Source organism: Taudactylus pleione, unplaced genomic scaffold (assembly GCF_031769625.1).
Source record: "Taudactylus pleione unplaced genomic scaffold, aTauple2 ptg000479l, whole genome shotgun sequence".
NCBI classification, from domain to species: domain Eukaryota; kingdom Metazoa; phylum Chordata; class Amphibia; order Anura; family Myobatrachidae; genus Taudactylus; species Taudactylus pleione.
Genome location: NW_028284881.1, coordinates 8,312,072 through 8,333,996, shown reverse-complemented (window position 1 = coordinate 8,333,996; position 21,925 = coordinate 8,312,072). Strand labels below are relative to the sequence as shown.

The following is a 21,925-nucleotide window of genomic DNA, read 5'->3' as shown; positions in this document are numbered from 1 at the left end:
CCATGGGACATTCAAACAGCCACCCCTAGGGGAGGGAACGCTCAGGCTGCCTGACCGGAGAACTGTATGCCCAAAGTGGGCGTCGCCGGAGATAAAAACATGAAACCTGTAAAACAGAGTGAACGTGTGGATAGAGGACCAGTAGCTGCGCGGCAGAACTGTTCCAGGAGGCCCCGTGGCGCGCCGCCCAGGAGGTCACCACTGCCCTCGTAGAATGAGCTGACACCCTGGCAGGTGCCAGTCGCCCTGCATCAGAATAGGCCAGAGAAATGACTGATCGGATCCAATGTGTGATGGTCTGCTTCGTAGCCGGCCAGCCACGCTTCTGAGCGTCGTAGGGAATCCGTCCGATGGAGGGCCAAAGTCCTGTCCAAGTAGACCCGCAGGGCCCAGATGACGTCCAACAGAATCAGATCGTCCTGATCCCGGGAAGACTCCGATGGGGAAAACACAGGAAAGACAATGTCCTGGTTTAAGTGGAAAGCCGACACAACTTTAGGTTGGAACGAAGGTACTGTTCAGAGTACCGCCCTATCATCATGGAAAATAAAGAACGGTGGTTTGCAAGACAAAGCCCCCAACTCCGAGACCCGCCGAGCCGAGGAAATGGCCATAAGGAAAACCAATTTCCACGTAACAAATCGCAGGTCTACAGAAACCAAAGGCTCAAAAGGGGCCTGCTTAAGAGCAGAGAGGACCAATGTCAGATCCCATGGAGCCACCGGTGGCTGAAACAGAAGTTGAACCCACAACACTCCCTGCAAAAAAGTCTGAACCTCTGGCAGGAGGGCCAGACATCGCTGAAAATAAATCGACAGAGCCGAAATCTGAACTTTTAAGGAGCAAAGCCGCAAGCCGGCTTGCAGACCTCCATGAAGGAAAGCTAAAATCATTGGCAGGCAAAACCGGGATGCGTGAACCTCACACCGTTCACACCACAAGATGTAGATCTTCAAGACCCTGTGATAGTTGCGTGAGGAAACCTGTTTCCTGGCCCGCAACATAGTACAGACCACAGAAGGGGAAAACCCCTGAGCTCGGTCTCAAAAGCCAGGCTGTTAAAGCCAAATCATGGAAGGTCCGGCCACAGCGTAAGTCGCCAACCTGGACCTACGGCCAGCTTGAGAACGGCGGCGTACCACGATCTGCGCAGCCAGTTCGGAGCCACAAAGATCACCGGAACCTGTTGCTTTTTGATCTGCCAGATTATCCGAGGTAACGTGAATTGGAGGAAAAACATATGCCAGCCAAAACCGCCACGGGACGGTCATGGCATCCACTGCAAAGGCCATTGGGTCCCTGTACCTTGCACAAAATCTGATCACTTGGTAATTGTGCCGAGACGCCATCAAGTCTACCTCCGGAAGACCCCACCTCCATACCAACTGCTGGAAGACCTCCGGATGGAGAGACCACTACCCCAGCAGGAAGGTGTTCCTGCTGAGGAAGTCCGCCTCCCAATTCTCCACTACCAGAATGAACACTGCCGAGAGTGCTGGAACAAAAGATCTCTGCCCAAGTGAAAATGCGGGCCACCTCCGCCATTGTTGCATTATTGGTGCCACCCTGGTGACTCACATACGCCACCGCCGTGGCGTTGTCTGACTGGATAAGCACCGGCCTGCCGGCTAGGATAGACTGGGCTCCCAACAGAGCCAGATAAGATGGCACGGAGCTCCAGCACATTGGTCTTTATCAGAGACTGCCCTGCCGATCAAAGACCCTGAAAATGAAGGATCGACGTCACAGCTCCCCAACCAAGGAGACTTGCATCTGTGGTCACAATGGCCTAGTCTGGAGTAGCCAAGAAGCGACCTCGGAGCAGGTGATCGGAAACCAGCCACCACTGAAGGGATTGGCGACTGCTGTCCGACAGAACCAGATGCTAAGAAGAGAGGTCCTCCATGCGACCCGTCCAATTGTGGGGAATTTCCCAGTGGAACTCCCGCGCGTGGAAACGGGCGTACTGGATGGTCTCGAAGGTGGAGACCATAGTGCCCAACCACTTCATGCACAGCCGGATGGGCGAGGTACCGACAGCACAGTTGTGACCAAATCCTGGAGGGCCCGGGCTTTGGACTCGGGCAGTAAGACTCATTGGAGAGAGGTGTTGAAAATGACTCCTAGGAACATCAGGTACTGTCAAGGCGTCAATTGAGATTTTATGACGTTCAGGATCCAGCCATGATCCTGAAGCACCTGCACCATGTGGTGCAGATGGGCCTGCAACTGGGAAGCTGAATCTGCATTTACCAGCAGATCGTCAAAGAGGGAACAACCGTTACCCCGTCCTTGTGCAGCAGGCTCATTATAGCCATCATGATCTTTGTGAAGACGCGTGGGGCTGTTGCCAAGTCGAAAAAGGCAGAGCCTGGAATGGATAGTGTGCTGGGCCGACTGCAAACCTGAGGAGAGAATGATGATCTGACCAAACAGGAACGTGGAGCTAAAAACTCGTTGACCGACATTCCCTGGATCACAGAGCGGAGAGATTCCATGAGAAATCGGTCCACACACAGTCTGGTGTTCAAGGCCCGTAGATTCAAGATCGGGCGATAGGTGCCATTGGGCTTCCAAAAAAGGAAGACGTTGGGAGTAGAATCCCTGTTCCATTCCGATGCCTAACTGGAACCACAACTCGCAGAGAACAGATGGCCCGGTACAAGGCCACTCTCTTCTCCGTGCCCCGTGGAAGGGTCGTAGCGGAAAAACATTGCCGCGGACCCGAGGTCGATGACATATCCCTGGGAAACAATGCCCTGCACCCTGGTGTTGGCCATCGATGCCACCCACCGGTCCCTGAACTGTAGCAGGTATCCGCCTACCCCCGACCGGACTGGGTGGGCCGAGACCCCATCAGGCACTAGGCTTCTCCAGAGCCCTGGCTCCCGAGTGCCTGTAAGTACCCGAGAACCTGTCCCGAGAAGCGGAATCCCTGCTGGGGAGAAACCAACCTCTGGCAGACTGACCTCTAGTAGACGCTCCCCCTCGACAGGAGAAGCAAAAACGCCCAAAACCACGGGCCCCGCGGTTTTTGGGCCACTGCGAGCAGGAAAGTGATTTTGCCCCCGGTAGCCAGGACAATAATGGTGTCCAACTCAGCCCCAAACAGAATCCCCCCACCGAAGAGAGATCTAAAGACCACTTGGATTCAGCGTCAGCCTCCCAGGCGCAGAGCCAGAGCGCCCTCCGAGCCGAAACCCTGATGCCACCTGAGCGCTATCCTGGACGGCTCACACATATTCAGCTGCCCCACGAAGCTGTTCCAACAAATCCATTAACGCCTCTCTGAACAAGTCCCCCGAAGTCCAGCAACAAGCTTGTCGGGCCCAGGTTTCCATGGCGAATAACAACCCCGAGCCACTAAATATGGACTTAAGGCAACCTTCCAAGTTCTTATCCAGCGGATCCTTGAAGGACGCTGCACCCTGAACGGGAAGCACATTGTGCTTAGCCAAACGGGCCACTGCCGCATCCACCTTGGGAGGTTGCTCCCACTTATTGACATGGTCAGACGAAAGCAGGTAAAAACACGCAAATTTGCGAGGGACAGAAAACGTCTCATCTGGGGCCTTCCACGCCTCTTCCACGAGATTGGAGAGAACCAAGGAAGCAGGAAAAGTAACAGTCCTTTTACGCCTGCACTTGAATGGTCCCACCGCTTGTGCCTTCAAGTCCAGGAAGTCTAGAGACTGCTGCACCGCAGCAATTAGATCTTCCACGCCATGACTCAGAGAATGCTTCGGGTCCTCCCTTTCAGGGGTAACCTCCTCTTCTGGTAGTTCACCTTCATCCTCCTCGGACTCGGAAACCTCTAGCAGCCTCCTGGAAGAAAGAAGATGCTTCTGTGATTCGCGCAGCTTAGGATCCTCAAAGAACATTCCATATAAGAGGAAACTTTCTTGAATCCCGCCACCGAGCACTCCATGGTACAAAGCCGAGATAGTTCAGGCTGCAGTGGAGTAACTGTGCCAGCCGCCGCTGCTGATCCAGCACTCTCTATGGCCGAAACGGTTGCAGCTGCGGTGCGAGCCTGTTTCTCCTGACGCGTCAGAAGCTGCACCAAGCCAGAGAGTGATTGACCCATAGACTGTGCCCACACCGGCACGTCCGGGGTGGACATGGTGCCACCTGACGGCTGCGCATGTGCCTGACAGTCTGTGCACAGCACCCCGGAGTCCACCTGTCCACATGGCAATTTTGCCTGACACTGGGCACACGTGAAAAACACCATGGTAGTGCATTTTGGTCTGACCACCTTCAGTCTTACACCATGGTATCCACCCCTCTGATTAAATTATCGGGGCGTAAAGAAATGCATTAGGAGACTGCCTGTTCCTCCATCGTTTCTATTGATCACGCCAAAGATTGCACGGACCTGCTCGGGGAAGCCTGTGGTATTCAGTTCCAGTTTATTTTCCTTCACAACACCCGGCAATTGCAGTGTTACATCAGTGGTGGATTTGCTATTTACCAGCGTTAGCCGTTTGCATACAGGGCCTGATTCAGACCCGCTCATGAGCGCTCGCAAGCGGGTCGATGTTGGCCCAGTGTGCATGCGCACGACGGAGCCGGCTCAGTTGTGCGCATGCACGAGACCCAGATAGCAACGGGCAAACCGTCGCTGCCCGTGCCGGGGGTGTGGCTGCCCAGACGGAGGCGTTCCCATGGGAACACCTACCGTCTGGGGCCGGCCCCACTGACATCACAGTTGATGTCAGTGGGAGTGCTTTCGGCTCTGAAAGCACTCTAGGGCTTGCGGCAACGAGACCCTACCACAAGGGTCTCGTCGCAAGCCCGATGATCGCGATGGTTTTGACCATCATGACCATCTTCCTGGCCGCTCGCTATAGCTGTGGGTGGTCACCCACAGCTATATGAGCGGCCAAGAGGCCGCTCTAAAAATCAGGAAGGACGGCCCTGATTCAGAGCAAGCGCTCTGTCAGAGCGTCCGACTCTGAATCAGGGCCACAGTTCAGCTCTTTCAGAACACTGCAGGACTCACAGACCATTTGGCTGACTTGTGCGGCTGTTGTGCACCGCCCCGAGCTGGATAGAGACGTCTGTCTCATTGAGCTCTGTGACCGGAGCCTCAGCATACAGGACGGACCGGAGTTCTTACGCTGAACACTTCAGCATAGCCTGATTGTCTAATCAACACCATCTATAAGTGGCAAGCTATCCACTATAATTAATACTTGTGACTTTTTTTTTATCATAGTCCATAGTACGGACAAGAAGCATTTGACTTTTTTACAGTTTCCACATCTTTATATTATACACTGCAGTGATCAAATAGCTTTGATTATACCATCTATCTGTGGCTACTCCTATGGAACACTGTCAATTACTGCATATTGCACCCTGATGGAGACATTGTTTCACAATTAAAGTGGCTTTGTATCAATGGAATTTTCTCTCTCCCTGCAACACATTTGGAATATTGATACCAATTAATATATGGAGGACTATTTATCTATTTTTATTTATTTTTGGATCGCTCTACATGTCATTGGAAATAATCTTAGTTTTTATATAAGAATTATTATCTGTATAGTCTGAATTACACCTATCCTGTTTTCTTTATATTAATACTTTATTTTGTCATAACATTTTTTTTTATACAGATACAGGTTGAATAAATATTTCTATATTTACATCATTGTTGTGATTGATATAGCGCAGTTCCTGGTTCATATATTTATCCACGCGGTTCCCCTAATTTACAGTAAACGCAGGCCGGCCAGAAAACTATCAGGTCATTGGGAATGGTTACCACAAGCCCCGAGCAAACCGCGTAAATAATGGGATACTTAGCTGTCCTGGACAGGCTAGCAGCTGCAGAAGAGAGGAGCCAAAGGAACCACCACCAAGTAAACACTGAGCCCACAGAGGCAGATGGCGTGGAGAGCAGAGTTCTCAATCTTCCAGCTTCCTATGCAGTCAGTGAGGCTGAACAAAGCAGCCACAAGCAGGGGGGTGTCCAGCTGTGACAGGCTCTGCCCCCCTGCGCTATGAGTCTTCTCCTTGCACATACTACAGTCAGCAAGTGCTACTCCCCCCCCCATGTAGTTAAAGCACTTGGAATGCCCCACCACAGGTAGCCCGTGGTCCAGCGCGCCTGACAAGGGGGCCGTCCTAACAACAAACCCGGTAAGATGGCTGCCACCATCCAGGACATCGCGGCCGCCTGGCACCCTCCTATAAGGGTGATGGCGCGCTTTGTCCCCAGGTCTAGGCAGTCTGGGGAGACTGTAGTGCTAAGGGAGGAGCTGCCGTTGCGCACCCCCCTGCAGCAGCCGGCACCCGCCGAGCTGTGCCTTCCTGATGTTGCTGCACTCACACTGTGCGCTGCTGTAGGCAGCGCACAGCAACTCTTACGAAAATAAAAAAAAAAAAAACATTTACCAAGTAAATAAAAAAAAGACTAGCTACCTTGAGCAGCCCCAACTCGTGCCAAACTCCTCAGGCACTTAATTTACACTGGCATCATGGGGTTGCAGAGGGGAGGAGCTTCGGCTTAAAGCTACAGGTTGAATTTAAGTGCCAGCTCCTGCATTCCCAGCTACAACCTATGGTCCAGTGTCCCCCAGCATTGAGGAAAGAGAAATGGTTATTATTGTACCTGCTTTATAAAATGTAGTCATCTTAACTTAAACCCTGCAAACAAAATTCACCTGCACTCCCTTTCAGCAAAAATGTATAAACAGCTATAAGTATCTGGGATATGTAGATTCTTTTTTTTAATTAGCACCTTTTCTTATACTGATCTCCACATAAAAATTAAACAATTCCCCTTGAGACTCACCTTAAGCTTTACAAAACTCTCACTTCACTTGTTAGAAACTCCCAGAATACTCCCTCCCTTAATCTTGACACACTTAGAACACTGAACACTCTGAACTTGCTCTAATACTTGGGGGGGAGATGTACGAAGCTCTGGAAAGTGATAAACTGCCAGCCACTCAGCTCCTGTCATGTTACAGGCTGTGTTTGAAAAATGGAAAAAAAGAGATTTGCCCTCCAGCACACTGCAGCAAAAACAATACTTAAATCCTACATGATAATAGAGATTTAGAGGTATTGGTTACACATATTTGCAAATATATGAATAAGCGCCAGGCCAATCATCAAGGCTCCTCTATACTGGCGTCCCTAATATTAAGGGGCTCACGTCCGAGAAGCAAGGCACCCCAAAAAAATTCCAACTGTGCTGATCTGAGCAACTACCATTTTTCTTTGTGTTTGAAAAATGACAGTTAGGAGCTGATTGGTTGGCAGTTTATCACTTTCTAATTTATCACTTTCCAGAGCTTAGTACAACTGCCCCTAGATCTGTAATGCCACGTATCCACTCGACGATAAAATGAGAGATATGGTAAGAACTTACCTTTGATATCTCTTTCCTGGAAGTCCATAGGGTCCAAAGGGAGACCTTGGGGTATAGGGGATGCAGAGTCATCCGGGCACCCTACGCAGTAAATTTTTCTTCCCAGGATGCACTTGGGTCTCCCTCTATACCCCGCCCTCCGGGCCAGAGGCACCTCAGTTTCATAGCAAGCCAAAGGCCAGAGGCAGATAAGGAACACTCAAGAATCACATTCTCACACAGGAGACTGAAAACCGGGGACCAGAGCAGGTGGGTGCCCTGTGGACTCTATGGATGTTTAGAAAGAGAGATAACAAAGGTGAGTTCTTACCATATCTCATTTTCCTCTTCAGGGTCCATAGGCTCCACAGGGAGACCTTGGGGATGTCCCAAAGCAGTCCCGTTATGGGTGAGGACGCTCCTGTGCAGAAAGGAGAATCCGCCGGTCAAAGGAAGCATCCTGAGAGGCAAGGGTATCAAATGCATAATATCTCAGAAAGGTCTGGACAGAAAACCACGTGGCCGCCTCACAGAGTTGAACAGCCGAGGCGCCACGTCGAGCTGCCTACGAAGGACCTACAGACAGAGTAGAATGAGCAGTAACAGATGGCGGCACTGGAAGGCACTCATGAGTGTAAGCCTCAGAGATTGTCATGCGAAGCCACCTAGCCAAAGTTTGCTTATTGGCTGGCCATCCCTTCTTGTGGAATCCGTAGAGAACAAACAAGGAATCAACTTCCGAAGGGAACTGGTACGGTCCACATAAATCCTTAAGGCACGGTTTGCACGGGGCTTGTGGTAACCATTCCCAATGACCTGATAGTTTTGGCCGGCCTGCGTTTACTGTAAATTAGGGGAACCGCGTGGATAAATATATGAACCAGGAACTGCGCTATTTCAATCACAACAATGATGTAAATATAGAAATATTTATTCAACCTGTATCTGCATAAAAAAAAAATGTTATGACAAAATAAAGTATTAATATAAAAAAAACAGGATAGGTGTAATTCAGACTATACAGATAATAATTCTTATATAAAAACTGTAAGATTATTTCCAATGACATGTAGAGCGATCCAAAAATAAATAAAAATAGATAAATAGTCCTCCATATATTAATTAGTATCAATATTCCAAATTCCTGGAGGCCTCACCTGCCGAGAGGTCTGAGGAATTAAAGGCCGGTACAATAATTTCCTCATTAATGTGGAAACTAGAAACCATCATAGGAAGGAACCCAGAGTCCTAAGCACCGCCCTGTCCTGGTGAAAAACTAGAAATGGGGAATGGTAAGAGAGAGCCCCCAAATCTGACACTCGTCTGGCAGAAGCAATAGCCAGAAGAAAAACAAACAAACAGTCTTAGCTGTAAGCCATTTGAGATCCAACGAGTCCAGGTGTTCAAATAGAGGGCCCTAAGGACCACAGCCAAATCCCAAGGTGCCACAGGAGGGACAAAGGGAGGCTGAATGCGAAGGACACCCCGTAGGAAAATGCGGATATCAGGAAGAGGAGCAATCCTTCGTTAGAACAACACTGAAAGGGTAGATACATGCACCTTCAGTGAGGCAAGACGGAGACAAAGATCCAAACCCGCCTGCAGGAAAGCCAAAACTCTGGGTATCCGAAACACCTGGGGATTGTAACCTCTATGACGACACCATTCAAAAGTAGGTATGAAACACCCTGTAGTAAATCCTGGCAGAGGCAGGTTTCCGTGTTCTGAGCATGGCGTTAACCAAAGAGCCGGAAAAACCCTTGGACCTTAGGAGGGATGTCTCAAGACCCACGCCGTCAAAGACCCAGGTCCATAAAGGCAAGGACCCTGAGACAACAGGTCCGGACGTTGAGACAACATCAACGGAGTGACGATGGAGAGACATCTGGGCCACGCTGGAGCCACCAGGAGGACAGTGCCTCCTTCTTGTTTGAACTTCTGAAGTACTCGTGGAAGAAGGGAGATTGGAGGGAACAGGTACGCAAATTGGAAGGCCCACTTGACTGACAGAGCGTCTACCAAGAGAGCCTTGGAGTCTCTTGACCTGGACCCGTACACTGGCAGTTTGTGATTGTGTCGGGAGGCGATGAGGTCCACGTCCGGAAGGCCCCACTTGTACACTAGGAGCTGAAAGACTTCTTGGTGAAGAGACCATTCCCCGGGATGCACGTCGTGATGGCTGAGGAAGTCCACTTCCCAATTGAGAACTCCTGGGATGAACACTGCCGATATGGCTGGGAGATGACCTTCCGCCCATGTCATTGCCGCCTGACTTGTCATTCCTCCTTGATGGTTGATGTAAGCCACGGTGGTAGTGTTGCCTGACTGAACTTGCACGGGCTTTCCGTGAAGTACGAGTCAGGCCTGTTGCAGGGCCCTGAAGACCGCCCGAAGTTCCAATATGTTGATTGGCAGGGCAGACTCCTCTGCTGTCCATTTCCCCTGCTATCCATCTCCTCCGGGGTTGCACCCCAACCCCGGAGACTGGCGTCCGTCATCAGGAGGACCCAGTCCGGAATCCAAAAGGGGCACCCCCTGGTGAGGTGGTCCGCCTGCAGCCACCAAGCCTAGACATACGCAACTCCGGAGAGAGCACCATCGTTTGTACCTTTATCTGATGGGGGAGTCCGTCCCACGTGGAGAGGAGAAATTTCTGTAGAGGCAGAGAACGAAACTGGGCGTATTCCACCATGTCGAAAGTCGATACCATGGATCCCAGTAACTGCATTGCTGAGTGGATGGACACTCAGCGACTGTGGAGGCATCTGCAAAGTGGAGATCTTTTCGGCAGTCATAAAGATCCACTGCGGTTGTGAATCCAACAGAGCTCCCAGATGGAGCATCCTCTGGGATGAAGTGAAGGACTTCCTCCAATTGATCAGCCACCCGTGCATCTGTAGCAGATATTGTCAGCTGTAGTTGGTGGTGAAGTACCTCTGGAGACCCTGCCAACAATAAGAGGACGTTCAGGTATGGTAACAGGCGGGCTCCCTGCAGCCGCAGATGGGCTGCCATTACCGCCATAATATTAGTAAACACCCGAGGTGCAGTACAGGCCAAATGACACAGCCCGAAATTGGAAATGTTGTAGTACAGCAAACCTGAGAAATCGCTGGTAAGCCCAAGTAATCGGAATATGCAGGTATGCATCCTGAATATCCAGTGACACCATAAAATCCCCAGGTTCCATAGCCAGTATAATTGAGCGTAGGTTTCCATCCTGAACCGAGGTACCCTGAGGAATTTGTTTAGGGACTTGAGATTGAGTACAGGTCGGTGGGATCTGTTCCGTTTTTGAACCAAAAAGAGACTGGAACAATAACCTGTTCCCCTCTGGGATAACGGGACCGGTACAATGACCCACTGCCAGAAGCCAGGATTGTACTGCCTTCTGAGTTTCTAAGACCTTGTCCTTGTTTGACAGAAGGCCTGTGCAGAACTACTGATGGTTAGGTCGTATCCGTGAGACCACTTCTCTTACCCAGGTGTCTGTGGTAGTCTGACACCAGTATTGGGCTAACTAAAGAAGTCGGCCTCCCACCCTGGGATCGCCCAAGGGGAGGCCGACCCATCAGGTTGATGAATTGTCGTCAGGCTTGGTAGCCAGACGTCTCACACTCCAAGCTTGCTTCTTGGGCTTGGTAGTCTTCTTGGTGACTGACGGCCTAGGAAAGGACTGCGTGTTAACCTTACATGGGGCCCGAGAGTTCCGGAAGGACGAGGTCTGAGACTCAGAGGGAGCAGGGGCAAAAGGCAGACAAGCCAACTTAGCCGCTGCCATAGTATCCACAAATGTATCCAAATCAGGGCCAAACAAAACTTTACCATTATAAGGTAAATACTCTAAGCCAGTGGTGGCGAACCTTGGCACTCCAGCTGCTGTGGGACTACATATCCCAGCATACACTGCCAGAGTTTTGCTATTAGGGAATGCAGGAACTGTGGCATGGCATGCTGGGATATGTAGTCCCACAGCAGCTGGAGTGCCAAGGTTCGCCACCACTGCTCTAAGCCCTTCTTGGAGTCCGCATCTGCCCTCCAAGAGCGTAGCCACAGGGAGCGGCGAGCCGCAGTGGAAATCCTGTCATTCAATAAGCTGACATCCAAGGCAGCCTCGTTCATATAGGTGGCTGAATCTCAGAGGTTGCTCACTAAATTCAACTGCTCTCTGGAAGCATATGAGGACAAGGACCCTTCCAGGGTGTTCACCCAACATCCCATTGCTCTAGCTACCAAGCAGATAGCCATGGCCGGTCTGCACGCAGCACCTGAAAGGGAGTAAATGGATTTCAGGCAAACCTCCACCTTCCTACCCATAGTATACTTTAAGGACGACATGGATGGCATAGGGAGGGTCGCGCTTTTAACCAAGCGCGTCACATGAGAATCCACCGCTGGCGAAGTTTTCCATTTGGTAAAATAGTCCTCGGCAAAAGGGCAAGCATAAGCCAGGCGTTTTTGCAGGTGGTCCACCAGCTGGTCAGACAAAGGAAATATGGCAGCGGTAACCTTTATTTCCATGCAATAAGCATATTTGGACTTAGGTGCTGGATGATCGTCCTCCTCTATGACCAAAGCTGCACGGACAGCTTGTATCAGACCCGGAATATAATTTTTTTTTTACTTTGGCTACACCTCTCGTGTAGAGGACTCTGAGTCAGTGTCATCTTAGAGCACCCCATCATCAGACGATATGTCAGTCATCAAATTGAGTAGATTGAGAGGACTGCTAATTTTTTTTTAGCCGGTCTAATCTGGGATGCCTCCCCCTGCTGCACTCCTGTCAGATTCTGCACCGTAGAGGGATGCACATTAACCCAAGGAGGCTGAGATACAACCTGCAGGCATGCAGCCAGCTGAAGTAGGCTCTGACGGGGCATAAACTGCTGCTGTGTGAACCCCAGTGGGGAGTAACACAGGAGGGACTGCCAGACGTACCGCATTGGCCGTAAGTGCTTGTGCAAAGCACGCCCAAGGGGGCTCCTGTGAAGTGGCTGATACAGTAGAGGGACCTAGAGGGGCATAGCACTTCAAACATGGTCCTTGAAGGACCATGTTTCCCACACCTAATCACGCTGCACACTTTTTACATGACAGCAGGTCAGGAGTCAAATTTGGCATATCACCCTCACTACCAGGCATGGTGGAGAGGATATTAGTATACTGTATGTGACCCACCACACAGGACAATAAACTGTGAGGCTCAAGATGCACCCTGATCAACACTTGTATCAGGGCTCTGTGAGAAAAGAGACACAGGGAAAGTGAAATGGCTGACAGAGGAAAAAGAAACTCAGACAGCGCTAGCATAAAGTCACATACAATGCAGAACACACACCTGCACTTACTGGCACTACTAATCAACTACACAGACTCAGCGTCTGGTAGGATATAGTGCTACATACACTGACCACCTGGATGAGAGGTATGTAGGGGGACCCGGGGTCCGCACCACCTGAGTGATGAAGGAGAAAATGGCCGCCGGAGATGAGGGGGCGGATCCGGAGGAGAGCTGCCACAGCCCAGCCAGACTGCGGTGGAAAGGCGCGCTGCGTAGCGGGGAGGAGCCGGCTGTTGAACAGTCCCTGGACTGTCCGCACTTGAAGTAAAGCTGTTTAACAGCCCCTGAAGAGTTTATTTTTTTAAATCAGCCCCCCCGAGTAGCAGTGACCCGACTCCGGCCGGGCACCCAACGAAACGGAGGTGCTTCTGGCCCAGGGTATAGAGGGAGACCCAAGTGCATCCTGGGAAGAAAAATTTACTGCGTAACGTGCCCATCTGACTCGGCATCATCTATACCCCAAGGTCTCCCTGTGGAGCCTATGGACCCTGAAGAGGAAATTGGACGATTTGAAACATTGACAATATCGTTATCGTTCACCATCTGCAATATCATCCAGTGGTTATGCCGTCAGCAACCACAGATTCTTTCATTGCCCCTATTTGCAGGGCAACCTGACGATATGGTCAGGTTCTGCAAGTACGGGGATGGGGGCGACGTCACTAAACGAATGTGTGGGTGCTCAATGTTGTTAACGACATTGAGCACATCACTGCTCATGGGAGCATATGGTCTAGTGGATATGCAGCATAAAAGTGAATAAACACATTAGTTGCTATAGGGTACAGCACATTCTGTCCTATATACTGTTATCATTCAGGCACCATGGTCTCTTTTCTCTGTTCTTCTATTCCTTCATCCAGTCATTTTCAAAAGGTGCTGAACAGAAGTGCCCTATTTAAAAAGAATCACCATTTACAATACCACATGCATCTAGTGTAGGGGTGAGGAACAGTTTTACTACTGAGGGCCATTTTGATATATATAACATTATTCGCAGGCTTGGTGCAGGCCACGTCCCCTCCGTGTGAGGCAACAATCGCAGATGATTACTGCAATGCCCAGAGTATCTGAGGATGCTCCGGGGAACTGTAAGGGCAGCGGTATGACTGTCTGAAGCGTTCTAAGAACGCTGCTGGCGGCACTACCGCAAAGATTCTGGCTGCAGGGTGCCATTTTAGGTATCCTGCTATCCAGATGAAGCTAGCAGAAAAAAAAGCTCAGGAGGGCCAGACCAAATGATTGCGGGGGCCTTATACGGCCTCCCCATCCCTGATCTAGTGGCATTGGCCCTGTAACAGCACAGCGTTATCACAAAGCAGGTGAGGCCAAGGCCGGTGCCAACATTGAACTAATACTATCTAGAGTGTCAAGTTCTCTGGGGCACGTCAAACGCTGTATGAGATACGGCAATTTCACTCATTTAGGGTTCATCATTTTCTTGCCTAATTTCCAACGTGTGCACCAGCTGCCCTGGGCATTTAAATTGCACACACCCTTTTCTTCAAAGGCCGATAATGGAGAAGAGGTGTTTTGCACATTTATATCGGCTTGAGTGCTCTCTTCCCACCTTGTGATGCGGCAGCTCTTCTGCGTCATTGATGAGCTAGGAGTTCGGAACGGTCCACTAATAGAAATCAAAGCACCACATTCGGACAGTCACCGACATACAGAAGCGGCTGGCTCAAGTTAATTTAAAATCAACATGGTCCCCTTTTTCCCCACTGTTCTTCACTAGTACAGCCCAACCCATAGCAGCCAAGTATGGCATTGGCATGGTATTTGATTGGGTACACACACCCCTTTTAACGTAGAAATGTAAAGTTACAAAATTACAACCTGCCTCCTGTCTGGGGGATGTAGACTGAGGCACTTTGTGAGGTCACTGGTTCCCAGCCAATGGTTAGGGGCTGCGGGATGAGAAGTTTAGGGTAGGGAACGGGTACTTACCAGCAGGTGTCTGTATCCTAACCCAGTCAGGATGCTGGTGTCAGGATCCTGAGCGCTCTCATCCCGTACCCAACCCCTTTCTGGGGACAAATGCAAAGATTGTGTGGGGCATTCTAAGCATATTGCTCAACATTTTACATAGAGAAGCTTTCTACACCTAATTTTTATAGGGACTGAAGCTAAAACTTGCTTCAAAATCCATAATGAACTTGAGGTCTTCTACTGAACGAATATACAGATGTGTGCAAATTAAGACTCAACTCCAGTTGTTTACATTTACACTGTAAAACGGTTTTGCAATGCATTGTGGTATTTTTTTTTTAAGGTAGTAGCCTTGGCAGAAAATAACAGATGTCCTTCCCTGGCCAGTTAACACCCCAGATGCAAATCGAAAGAGAATCTTTGAGCAACTGAAGACGACGACCACCACCAAGACTGGCCTCATAGAAGAACTTATCCCAATACAGGGATAAATACATCAAGAGAAACGGTTTATATTCACTTTGATACGAAGTATTAATAGTTGTTGTAAACAGTGTGTCACAGAGTTTTGTAGAAAAAGTGTGACTTTGTTTTCAAGACCTTGTTTGAGTCTAATAAGTGCACACCTCTGTACTGTAATTCACTCGAGCTATAGGATCTGTATCTATAAAAAACATTTTAGTCAAAGACCAATTAAATAATTGTTTATTTAATGTCATATAAAACACATTTAAAACAAAAATGGAAACACTATTTACACCAACAGAAGGAAGTCAATTCTGGCATATAACAAATATTGCACCTGTCATTTGCATGCAGTGCGGACAGTCTGGTGGTTCGCTAGAAGACTGAGGCACTTTGTGAGGTCACTGGTTCCCAGCAAATGGAGGTGGTGCATTCTTGTGGATGTTATTCAGGTTACAAAATGTCTGCTTCCATGGTGTGTATATGGTGAGGCCATAAAATAAATCATATTCCTATGCCTATAATCAATCAAATCATAATAACATGAGGACTGCATTTGTGTAGCGAGTAATTCATGTGAAAGCTTATTGGACATTAAAAAAAGCAAAATCACTGATTAAAATAAAATTATGATGCTATTTCTTGTTGCTGCAGATTATAATCTGCAGCAATAAGAATTCGCATCATAATTTGTATGTTCCTAAAAGCAATCCTCAGTATTCAGTAATAGCTTGTTTGTTTTATACAGTCAGCAAACAACCAACCATTTAATATTCTGATGTCTGCAACAAAACTTAAGCTGCAGTTAGACAACATGACTGCTTTTGCCTAAATAAGAGCATCAGTAACATCACATGCAGACAGCAGGGATGTTGTGTGCTCAGTGGTACGAACAGCATATGTAGAAATACATCTATGCATTACTCCGATACCCAGTATTGTCATAATTGTGTATTACAGCGTTGTAGGTACTGCTTCTGAACTTTTGGGTTTAATTAACAACAAACACACATAACAGGCACAAGATATAAGGAGAGGAAGGCCAGTAGTAATGTGAATGTGCTGTTTCTGATGTATGCATATACCAAATGAGCCTTCTTTTTCTTGCTACTGTACATGATGGGTAAATAGTAATATAAAAAAAACAAAAGTTTTTTTTTTTTTTTAAATATATAAAGGAGCCTAGCAAAGAGACATTACAAGTAATTAGCAATAGATATTATTGTAGAAAATATTTTTATGTCATTTAGAACGGAATAGTGTTCCTAGCTTTCATCTCAGTGTCTTCAGAATATATTAGTCTTTTTCCTTTAGCACCCAAAGACATTTCTGGTTTTCCACCACATTTGCAAACAAAAACATACACCTTATCTACTACTGCTCCTATGTTTTATATACCTCTATACTATTTTCTTAATGTATAACTAAGCTACCTGTGAATCCCACCAACACTTGCTAGAGCTGTAGTCTTTATAATGGGTTTATTACATAAAACCCATATAAAAGCATTGTTGGTTATTATATGGTTACAGAACTCACAAGCTGATATGATAATCATATACACACACATTTATAGATGTGGAATATAAAATGTAGTACAGGAGTATCATACAGAAACTAAATTACCATAATAAGATTCTGAAAATTACATAATATCATATCATTCTTCTTTAGCGACATCATCTGCTCCCATGTTTATCTTCTTTTTTGTCTGAATGAGAAAAATAAAACATCATTAAAAAAAAAAAAAAGCAAACATACTATATGTAGCAGTGTCAATAGCTATAGATGGCTGAATATGACGGCTAAATGGATTGGAAATGTGCTCTTACCTTGTCCTTGGTGCCGATATCCCTGTCAATGAAAGTTAAACCTTTAGTTAGAGGATATGGATGATTCGTATGAATATCTTAATGTCTGTTGTACAATCTATATAAAATAAGGTTAGTATCTGACAACTCCCATGATGCTTGGCTAGCTGTATTCCTGAAAACAGGCTTATAAACGTTACCAAACTGTTAAACTGGTCTCTCAGGGGGCAATTTAATTAGCGGCGAGAGCCGTGAGTGTTCTATTTCTCCAGCACCACACGACCACCAACATCTCCGTTTTCCCTCGCACTGCAATGTTGGGGTATCACAAAAAGCAGTGACGTGTACAGTGAAACATCGCCATTCATAGAATTGCCTCTAGATGTGTTTCATTGCCCAACTGTGCACCTTAGTGACGGCCATACAAGTACAAAGATTAAGAGCACTAGTGCCAGCTGCTAATCAATAGGGAAATAGGCTGATGATGTCAATCAAAAAAATCTGTAATGACCACAACAAACATTTAAAAGTGTCAAAAAGAAGGAAGGAAGCTCCCCAAGTTTCACTCATTGCACACACTTCATAAGGGTCACTCTCCATGTGACATACAGCAATAATCCAGGTTAATGAACTTTACCATGCAAATACCACCCACAAACAGAACCAAGTCTTAGGTCTATTTGAAAAGAGAAAATAACTAGGACTATATATAATAATTGATTCAGGTTTATAATTAGAAAGTAGGCATGCTACCTATTTGATGCTCCTGAATAGAGAGGTGGCCTGTGGAGGTCATTGCGATGGCTTGTGAGTACTTGGGAATTCTCCTGTATGTTCCTTTTTCTCCTCTCATCTATATTGGCGTAACACAGAGAGGTGTTGTTCATCTCAGTCTGGCGATACAGACCGCCTGCTGCATCAGTGGCTTTGGCAGGGTTATTCACTTTGTCCCTCATCTGGTATCGGTTGGTGCTGGCAGTATTATTGTCTGCAGGGAAAACAGCCAAAATACACTAGGACAGAACTTTTCTTTCTTCAAGTTATATTTAAAATAAACAAGAAATTACTTTGATCAGAAGTGAATCTCACTACATCACGTCATTCTATAAATCAGTGTTTCCCAACCACGGCCCTCAAGGCACACTAACAGCACAGGTTTTAGTGATATCCATGCTTGATCACAGATGGTTAAATCAAAAACACCTGTGCTCAAGTATGGCTATCCTTAAAACCTGGACTGTTGGTGTGCCTTGAGGACCGTGCCATAAAGGGACGCTTTATTTTTGTTTGGATCATGACCTCCAAACAATCACTGCACACACCAGGTTGTCCTGGGGGTAGGGATGGTAGTGTTACCAGAAACTAGGCAGCAAAGCCAGCAAAGTGTTACAGCCAAGAAGCATTGGAGGAAAGCAGGTTTTAGTGAAAAGCAGTAAAACAAACTTGAATTTACAAGTGGTTGGTTGCTGTGATTTAGATTTAACCAGTATTGCCTCAAGGCAGTACCTAACATGTGACAAGATATCTATATTTCAGGTAGCCAAATTCTCACCTCTGCTGCCATCCCACACCTTGCTTATCCCCTTCCCAGAATTCCCATGCCAGAGCTCCTTGTACAGTTACTAAAGGAGGAGTGGCATAGATATACTCATACTAGCAGATATGACCCTGTGCGCTCTCCTTTAGTAACTATGTGAAGCACCTGAATTAGAATCATTGATTAGGTGCAGGTGTAGGGTAAGTGCAGGCGATCTCCTCTATTCCTGCTGTCAGACACGTTTCCTTCTAATACAGTCACCACGAAACAGTGTCTGGTCTGCGTATCACTGTGCATGGTGTGGATGCTTTACTCTTAAGATTGGAACTCTGAAGCAGGCAATCATACACACAGGCTCCACACAATACATGCAAGTAGGAAAATTACATTGTATAATAGTCCCCCTTCACCACTCGATTTCTCCTCCAGTTCCTAGATTGGTTCCTAGATAGGCCCGTATTCAATTTGAGGCAAAAAGTCCGGATCCGTGATACTTTCATTTTCGCCTGTTTTGAGTTTCCTCCATATTCAATTTGGAAGACTTTTTGCCTAGGCGGAAAGTCAATGTTAATAGGTGAAAAAGTTTTGCCTATGAATAGCAGGCGGAAAAAAGTGCAGAATTGCGGTTTGGGGTACAACATTGCGGGAACCCTCGTGCAGCCTTAAGACAGTCCCCTAAAGGTAAACTGTGTCAAAAAGTTTAAAAATAGGTTTACTTTTGGGGGTAAAAAAAAAAAAATAGGGAAACTTGGTGCCAAACTATCTAAATTAAGTCAAGTCGGGTCCCCATGTATGCGGCAGGGACAAGTGGCAGGTGCAATTTTGCAGATTTTTTAAAATAACTTTAGGGACTTAAAAAAATTGCTTAACCCCATTTTCATGTACCCCAAATTTGAAAGGAATAGTTATTCCCCCCCCCCCCCCCCAAAAAAAATGTAAGTGCTATTCTTTACTACTTCTTCATAGCCGCAAAATTGCACCTTGCGCGGCTATTACAAACCCTGCCTTCCTTCAGCAGGCAAAAATGGGGGTACCCATAGTGATCCCCCATGTCTGGACATCTTTAGGGGGGTCCCAGGCATATTTCCCGAAAATTCACGTTTTTTTTCGTAAATGGGGCGAAGGGTCTCTTTGAAAAATTATCCCTGTTTTTTTCATTACCTATAGCAAGTGAAAAAAAGTGCAGATTTGGGGTTTAGAGGTGCAGGCTACAAAAAAAAAAGAAAAAAAAAAAAAAAAGCCTGCACCCTTGGGGATGCCTCCTTAAAACGAAAAGTGCAAAGTAAAAGAAAAAAAAAAACAGGTACCCCCAAAAAAATTGTTCAAAATTTTGGGGTGAAAAAAATAAATAGGGAAACAAAATGCCAAACTAACGAATTAATTCTGGTGGGGTCCCCGAGTATGTGGCAGGTGCTTTTTCAGTGCGCACAGTAGCGGAAGCTGTATTTTTGAAGAATTTTTAAAATTACCTTTAGGGATTTAAAAATATGCTTGCCCCAATTTTCATGTGCCCCAAATTTGATGGGACCACTTTTAAAAATGAAAAAATAAAAAACCTAAGTGCTCTTCTGCATCACTTCCTCATGGTCGGAAAAAATAACCACTTGCCGCATCTATTTAAAAAGCAGTCTTTCTTCTGCAGGCAAAAACGGGGGTACCCATAGTCATCCCCGAGGTCTGGGCATCTTTAGGGGGGGTCCTACAATTATTTCCCAAAAATTCCTGTATTTTTTTGCCAATCCAAGTTTCGCCTGTTCCCGATTTTGCCTACTTTGGAATTGAATACGGGGAATAGCGGGCACGTGCGCGATACTTTTCCGCCTGGAAAACAAGCGAAGGAGGTGAAAAGTCCAGCAGACGAGAAGTCTGGACTTCTCGCCTCAAATTGAATACGGGCCATAATTGTAGAATGTAATTATGTATTCTCATGCATGCCATTACATTGGTATTAGAGCATATATAACATACTGTAACCACAAAGCATTAGCACAAACCTGCTCTGTGTCCTTGGTATGACTGGGAGACCGGGATGTCAGGAGTTCTGTACTCTTCAACATGTGAATCGTCAGTAAGGTACGCGGTTAAGTGGGGAGAGCTTTTTCCAGCGTTTGGACCCATGTCACATTGATCCTAAAGAGAGACCAATCAATCACTTTGCATGTATTGAACTGATCTGTTGAGTTATCTGATCTAAAGCCAATAGATCAAATACATACTCTAACTTTACAATTCATATTGGCAATGTTTACTTTAGGTTCATTGCATCCAGTCAGCTCCTCCTATTTGTATACCTGTTACATATGTATTCCAGTTCAACTCTGCCTGTAATGAACATCCTACTAGACTGCTCAGTTTGTGTTGCAGAGTATGGCATGCTACAGGAATCGGTATGTACCGCTGGATATAAGCCCGGCGCATGTAATACAGACGCCGGAAGGCAGGAGACTAGATGCCGACAAAGTGTTTTAACTATCTCCAACCCTCCCCCACCCCTTAACCCTCCTTTTGGGGGGCCTAACCACCCCCCTAGTACCTAACCCTAACCTTCCGCCCCAGGGGGTGCCTAAACCTAACCCCCCTCCCTGCACCCTAAACCTAACCCTTCCGTGGGGGAGGGAAGGGGTGCCTTAGTTCGGTATGCCGGGCTTTGGGATTTCTGCAGGTGGATAATGATAGGAGTCGGGATTTCTACGCCTATCATTAGTCCCATGCCGGGATTTCACAGTCGGGAAGCCGGCGGTCGGAATTTCGACCGCCGGCTTCCTGACCGCATACCCATGCTACATAGGCAACCTTGTCATCAATAGCACATGTTGTGCAATCCAGTTGGTAGCTAGTATAAGCAACTTTGGACAGTAACATGCAATTCCTGCTCCCTTATGGGTTGCGTCCTAAACAATAGGAAATCAGTCATCAGTGTGTTCAGACGTATAGCATTATGTATAGTTCATCCTAAACTCAAACACATATAGGTCGTTTTTTTTTTGTTTACTTTTGTATTTGTCCAAAGAGTAATGGTGCAATGACTACATCAAGCCCTGCCCCACCCGGCTCCCAGTTACAGTAATTATGGGTGGACTGTTAAGTGAGCCCCCTTATATGAACCCAAAATTGCTCAACAATGCAGGTGGTGTACCAGATGGTCCTACAAAGTACAATCATTTTGTCTAAACCAGTGGTTGTCAAACTTGGTCCTCAGGATTCCACACAGGTCACCCAGCAGGTGCACAGGTGTAGTCATTACTCACTGACACATTTTAAAAGATCCACAGGTGGAGCTAATTATTTCACTTGTGAGTCTGTGAGGAGACCTGGAAAACATGCACTGTTTGGAGTCCTGAGTACTGAGTTTGAGAACCTGTGGTCTAACAAAACCTATTCCTCAAACTCGCTACCTGGGTGTCATCTTTGACTCTCCTTTCTAGCCCTCATCCAATAGGTCTCTAAGTCCTGTTACATCCATCTATGAA

General features: G+C 47.1%; 1 protein-coding gene across 1 annotated transcript in view; it reads right to left on the bottom strand.

Annotated features, from left to right (window-relative positions):
- Positions 1–15,332: 15,332 nt before the first annotated feature.
- TRAFD1 (TRAF-type zinc finger domain containing 1) overlaps positions 15,333–21,925 on the bottom strand; it is a 41,425-nt gene continuing 34,832 nt past the window's right edge. Inside the window, exons 9-13 of the mRNA XM_088449231.1 lie at positions 20,450–20,585; positions 17,672–17,906; positions 16,940–16,961; positions 16,734–16,818; positions 15,333–15,625 (exon numbers count right to left, since the gene is read on the bottom strand). Coding sequence (XP_088305357.1) covers positions 16,768–16,818; positions 16,940–16,961; positions 17,672–17,906; positions 20,450–20,585 — 444 coding nt within the window. The 3' untranslated portion in view covers positions 15,333–15,625; positions 16,734–16,767. The remainder of the gene's footprint in view (positions 15,626–16,733; positions 16,819–16,939; positions 16,962–17,671; positions 17,907–20,449; positions 20,586–21,925) is intronic.